The sequence below is a fragment of the Marmota marmota genome, unplaced genomic scaffold (assembly GCF_001458135.2).
Source record: "Marmota marmota marmota unplaced genomic scaffold, marMar, whole genome shotgun sequence".
NCBI classification, from domain to species: domain Eukaryota; kingdom Metazoa; phylum Chordata; class Mammalia; order Rodentia; family Sciuridae; genus Marmota; species Marmota marmota.
Genome location: NW_026000026.1, coordinates 25,616,426 through 25,622,823, shown reverse-complemented (window position 1 = coordinate 25,622,823; position 6,398 = coordinate 25,616,426). Strand labels below are relative to the sequence as shown.

At 36.6% G+C, this 6,398-nt stretch overlaps 1 protein-coding gene and 1 non-coding gene across 8 annotated transcripts in view; one reads left to right on the top strand and one right to left on the bottom strand.

Moving 5' to 3' along the window:
• The window catches only part of Tpx2 (TPX2 microtubule nucleation factor), a 51,688-nt gene that overhangs the window by 21,117 nt on the left and 24,173 nt on the right, over positions 1–6,398 (top strand). For 6 of the 7 annotated variants that reach the window (XM_048811133.1, XM_048811130.1, XM_048811132.1 and 3 more), the window contains 3 exons: positions 1,119–1,245; positions 3,826–3,951; positions 5,017–5,142. In XM_048811133.1, coding sequence (XP_048667090.1) covers positions 1,160–1,245; positions 3,826–3,951; positions 5,017–5,142 — 338 coding nt within the window. In that variant the 5' untranslated portion in view covers positions 1,119–1,159. The remainder of the gene's footprint in view (positions 1–1,118; positions 1,246–3,825; positions 3,952–5,016; positions 5,143–6,398) is intronic. The other variant, XM_015481858.2, reaches the window with a different exon arrangement.
• On the bottom strand, positions 5,924–5,997 carry Trnaa-ugc. Its single transcript has one exon. It is a non-coding gene; the product is annotated as a tRNA-Ala (tRNA).

The following is a 6,398-nucleotide window of genomic DNA, read 5'->3' as shown; positions in this document are numbered from 1 at the left end:
TTTTTTTTTTTTTTTTTTTTTTTTTATTATTTTAGTTGTCAATGGATCTTTATTTATTTATATGCAGTGCTAAGAATCGAACCCTGTGCTTCACAATGCTAGGCAAATACTCTACCACTGAGCCACAACCCCAGCCTGGTATTCATGTGTCTTTTGCTTTTTCTCTTTTGCCTGCCTGCTTGCCTTCCTCCCTCCCTCCTTCCTTCCTTTCCTCCCTTCCTTCCTTTCAATACTGGGAATAGAATCCAAGGGTGCTGGGCTATGGTTCTGGCTCAGAGATAGAGCACTCACCTAGCATGTGTGAGGCACTGGGTTTGATCCTCAGCACCACATAAAAATAAAATGAAGATATTGTGTCTACCTAAAACTAAGATAAATGAATAAATAAATATTTAAAAAAAAAGAATCCAAGGGTGCTTTACCAATGAATTATATCCCTAGTCCTTCTAACTTTGTATTTTGAGGCAGGTTCTTACTAAGTTATTGTGGCTGGCTTAGCAAGATCAAAGTTTTGGTCCTCCTTTTTCAACCTCCTGAGGTCCTGGAATTACAGAGTTGTGCCACTGCACCCAACTTGCATACTTTATTTCTGCTTTAACCATAGTAGCTTTTAAAAAATGTTTTATTTTGATGGGCTGGGGCTGTGGCTCAGCAGTGGCGCACTTGCCTGGCATGTGTGAGGCACTGGGTTCAATTCTCAGCACCACAGAATTGAAATGGAGGTCTGTCAATAACTAGAAAAAAAATTTTTTTAAAAATTTTTATTTTGAGACAGAGTCTCGCTAAATTGCTGAGGTTGACCTAGAATTTGAAATTCTTCTACCTCAGCCTCCGGAGTTGCAGGAATTATCGGCATGTGCTACCACTTCCGGCAGCAAAATAGCTTTTATAAACAGACTGCTACATAAGATATCACTAGAACTAAGGGTTCCGTTGCTTAGGAAGGGTGTGTTTGTGTGTGTGTGTGTGTGTGTGTGTGTGTGTGTGTGTATGAGTGTATGATTTCAACCTAGAATTCTGTATTAAGTCATATGTATCTATACTTATATATGTCTATATCTTTTCTAATCTATTGCCTTTTGGATTTGAGTGCCAACTATTTTTTTGGTTTTCCACAGTTGACAACATTTATTACAAAGAGGCTGAAAAGGAAAATCTTATGGAATATTCCATTCCTTCAAATGCTTGTTCTTCCCTGGAAACTGAGAGAGCCGTATCAAGAAATACTCCAACCCAGCCTCAGAGGTAAGTCTGTATTAGGGCTCAAAATTATGGTTTTGCTGGTGGTGCACTTCCCAGCAACTTGGGAGGCTGAGGCAGAGGATTGCAAGTTCAAGGCCAGCCTCGGCACTCAGCAACTTAGCAAGGCCCTAAGCAATTTAGGGAGACACTGTCTTAAAATTTAAAAAAAGAAGGATTGGAGATGTGGTTTGGTGGTAAAGCACCACTGGGTTCAATACCTGGTACCAAAAAGAAAAAAAGTTGTGCTTATAATCATTTTCAAAAAAGTAGTAACCCTGCAGATCACTTCCTATGTGTCCACTGTGTTACACTCTTTTTTTTTTTTTTTTTTTAAATTAGTAGTTGTAGATAAACAGCATGCCTTTATTTTATGTGTTTATTTTTGTATGCAGTGCTAAGGATTGAACCCAGTGCCTCACATGTAAGCACTCTGCCGCTGAGCCACGGCCCCAGCTCTGTGTTACACTCTTTATGTTACCTCATTTAACACATGAATTGTAGCTTGTAAGCTTAGTTTATAGAGCTCAGTCATACTAAGTTGCTTGCCCAAGGCAAGTCATTTCAGAGCTAGAATTCAGATCCTGATCAATTTGGTTCCAAAAGCTTTGTATGCATTTAATTGTTACATCTTCCTGATGTCATATTTTTTAAAGGTTTCATTTTTATTTATTTTATCTCTCTTTTTTATAACTTTATTTATTTTTATTCAGTACTGAGGATCAAACCTATTATCTCACATGTGCTAGGCAAGCACTCTACCACTGAGCATCAGTCCCAGCCCCTGTTTCTTTTTTATTCCTCAGTGTTTCTGAAGCTTTCTCATGGTTATATTTGCATAGTATCTTTTTCTTTATGCCCCCCCCCCGGGATTGAAAAACTTTGAGTGCACATGCTAGGCGAGTGCTCTAGTACTGAGTTACATTCCTAGCCTGTTTCTCTTTGTTCTGAGACAGGTCTTACTTAGTTGCCAAGGTTGGCCTTGAACTTGCAATCTCTTACCTCAGTCTCCTGAGTAGCTGGGATTAGTCATGTGCTATTTCACCTAGCTTGTAGATTTCTTGCTATCCTTTAACTTTTGACCTGTTTTTGACTTTTATTTTATTATTGTCACTTTTATTTGTGGTGTTTGGGATCAAACTGAGGACCTTATGTATGCTAAGTGAACACTCTACCATTGATGCCCACCCCTGATTTTGATTTTAAAGCTTATCTTTTATAGATAATACTTAGTGAGATCTTGCTTTTTAATCCAGTCTGATAATTGCATTTTGTTTTAAATGTTTATATTTGCTTTTACCATTTCTGTATTATAATCATGAATTTAATTAAATTAGATCTGCCTTTGTACTTATTGTTTTCTATACATCTCATCTTTTGTTGTTGTTCTGATTTTCCTTTCCTATATTTGTATCATTCAAATATTTATTTGTTTGTTTGCTTATTTATTTATTGTGCCAGAGATTCAACCCAGGGCCTTGCACATGTTGGCTAGTGTCTACCACTCAGCTCAACCCTAGCCATCATTCAAATAATTTTTAGTTTTGTATTTTAATTCATCTATTGGCTTTTGAAGTGTGTGTGTGTGTGTGTGTGTGTGTATGACAAAATTTATAATGAGCACAGCTGCTGAAGACATAATGTTCTTCAGAAACATGAAAATTGTAAAAACTACAAAAGATTATAAAAAACTTAGAATTATTATCTACATTCCAAAAATCTAACTTCTCTTAATATATATATATGGAATTCTACAACACTGAGTGAAATTAAACACAAAATTATACTTGTAGTAGTCTGATTTTTATATTTTATGAAGTTTATTGTTTTCCCTAAGAACTAATATATCATTTATGGAATGCATGCTTATTTGGTAACATGATAAAGAAGAAGTGATGATTACTGTAAAAATCAAGATGGCAGCTATTGTCAGTGTTCTGTTTCTTATCCTAGGTGGTGATTTCATGAGTCTTCACTTTGTAATTATTTAAGTATTTATTTGTGTTTTGTTCACTGTTTAGTTTGGTCTACTAAAAGAAAAAGGAGAAAATAAACACCTTAGTCAATTTCCAGAAGCTCTACTCTAATTTTAAGTCTTATGGTAACAAGCTATGGCAAATTACTAACATGTTGACTAAAAGAGTCAAGCCTTTTCATTTCTTTTGACTCTGACCTATAAAAGGAGGGAATTATACGTGATTGCTGGCAAGTTATTTATTTTTTTTAAAGGAAGTAGAATCTTGCTATATACCCTGGCTGGTCTTGAACTCCTGAGTTCCATGGCCCCCCTCTCTCAGACTCCTAAGAAACTCAACAGTACATTCAACTGTACCTGCTCTATTTTTTTTTTTAAATCAGGTTTATTGAGATTTAATTTATAAATACAAATTTATTTAAGTACCAAAATCTTATTGTTAAATTTCAAAAATTGTCAGCAACTTAAGAGAGGTTAGATTTTTGGAATGTAGATAATAATTCTAAGCTTTTTATAATCTTTTGTAGTTTTTACAATTTTCATGTTTCTGAAGAACATTATGTCTGTAGCAGCTGTATTCATTATAAATTTTGTCAATTCCTCTACCATAGAAGATCTCTTAGACTCTCTGCTCAGAAGGATTTGGAGCAAAAAGAAAAACGCCATGTTCAAATGAAAGCAAAGAGATGTGCCACTCCCGTAATCAGTGAAATACCACCTTCCAAAAGGATGAAAGTGTAAGTAGCCTGAGCGTCTAACTGCTGAGAACAGACATACTGTGTGTGCCTTGTTTACCACCTGTAAGGTTAATTTCTTTCCGAGGGAATAGGGTACAAGTAAAATATGTACATCCGCAATATGTTTGGTGCACCTGGATCTGGGGAAGCTTAAAGCTGTGACCATGATGAAGTAAATTGTTATCTGCATTCTGGAGGATTTCAAATCTGCCTTGGCACAGATTTTATTTCTGTTTGATTCCCTGTCTAAGAGCAAGCTGAATATATAGTGTTGGTTCTTATTTTTACCAGTTAGGAATGTATTTTGCTGCAGGTCATGGTCTATTCGGCTGAAATGTTTAAATAATAGTGATTTATTTGCTTTACAAAGTAGTTTGCTGCTGGCTTTGGTTTAGTGGGTAAATAATGCCAGGGCTAGCATCTCTGATTCTTAGCATTTTTTTTTTTTTTCATACTTGTGGCTCAAGGTGGCTGCTCTGTTTCTCAGCTTTTTCCTTTTGCTTCTTGCCACATTATCACAAGGTAGCTGCTGTATCACATCCATTTTCAAGAGAAGGAGTACAGTAATGGAAGGAGAATGAAATCTTTCCCAGAAGCCTTTGAATTGTATTTTAGTTGCCAGACTACTACCTTGACCCCTTAGTTGCAGTGGAGTCTATTAAAGCAAGTTCAGCACTTACTTGTAGTAGCTTTGGTATATTGGTGATTCCTCCCAAATTGGGATTTTATTAATAAGAAAGAGATGGAATAGATATTAGGAAGGGGATTAGGTGTCTGCCATTTGTTCATTTGATGATGAGCTGATAGAAAGAATCCCATCTTACTCTACTGAATCACCGCTGGTCAACCTTTACCTTGACCTCTGTTGATTTTTTTCAAAGTTTATTCCCTGGAACCTTTGGTATATATGTTCAGATGATACAATTGAAAGAATTATGTGGTTGATACATGCTTACCATCTTAAAAATGAGAAAATTTAAGCCACGTGGTAGATTTGGAGAGGAGAATGGTGTGGCATATGCTTTAGGACATTGAGAATATATTTTGTGTCCTTCTGAACTTAAGTTCTATCAACAAAAAGAAACCAGAGGAAGAGGAAGGAGGCAGTTCTCAAGATACTTCTCAAAAGACTGAATCTTCCCCAGAGAAAGTCAAGGGCAGACATACTATGACTTGCACACCACTCATAAAGTAAGTTTCCCTATTTAAATTTTAGAGCAAATAGATTCCATTTACAAAAAGGTACATCCTCATTCCATTTGGTGCTCCTGGAGCTTAGGAAACTCCTCTAAAGTTGTGACCAGGGCAAAGTGAATTGTTACTAGTGTTCTGGAGGGTACTTATACTTTAAATAATGAGAAAAATATGCTATTAAAGTAAATTTAAAATGTAGAAGGAAAAGGTAAAGATTCAGACTACATACATTGAACAGTTTTAATTTTTTTAAGTTGTAGATGGACACAATATGTTTATTTTTATTTGGTGCTGAGAATCGAACCCTGGGCCTCACGCATGTGAGGCAAGTCCTTTATCACTGAGCTACAACCCCAGCCCAACAATTTTCATTTTTAAAAGCTCCCTTTGGCCTTTATCTAAGTAGATACACATACTTTCACAACTGTTAATAAAGAACTTTTGGGTTCCGTTTTTTTTTTTTTTTTTTTTAAAGAGAAAGAGAGAGAATTTTTTAAATATTAATTTTTTTAGTTTTCGGCAGACACAACATCTTTGTATGTGGTGCCTAGGATCGAACCCGGGCCGCACGCATGCCAAGCGAGCGCGCTACCGCCTGAGCCACATCCCCAGCCCTTGGGTTCCGTTTTATTCACTTGCTGTGACATAGTTCAATCATGCCTGCTTGCCTTGTTTCCCTCTCCTCTTTTCTTCCCTTCCTCTAGTCCTCCCTCTCTCTTCTTTTCTTTCCCTTCCTTTCTTTTTTCCTTACTTCCTTTTTTTTTTTTTTTTTGTGGTACTGGGATACTGGGGATTGAACCCAGGGCTTTGTGCATGCAAGGCAAGCACTCTACCAACTGAGCTATATCCCCAGCTCCTTACTTCCTTTTATTGGGAATTGAACCCAGGGACACTCTCTACCACGATTTTCCAGTCCTAGTCCTTTTAATTTTTTTATTTTTAGACAGAGTCTCACTAAGTTGCCCATGCTGGCCTCAGACTTTCTTTTTTAAAAAATTTTTTCTTAGTTGTAGTTGGACACAATAACTTTGTTTGATTTATTTATTTTTATGTGATGCTAAATGTACAAGGCAAGCGCTCTACCACTGAGCTACAACCCCAGCCCCTGGCCTTAGACTTTTAATCCTACTGTCTCAGCCTCCTGAGTCTCTGGGATTATAGGCATGTGGCACTGCACCTGGCTAAATAGTTTTTTTTTAATTCATATAGGTAAGAAATGAAATGACAGGGTTGAGATTTGAACCCCGGTTGAC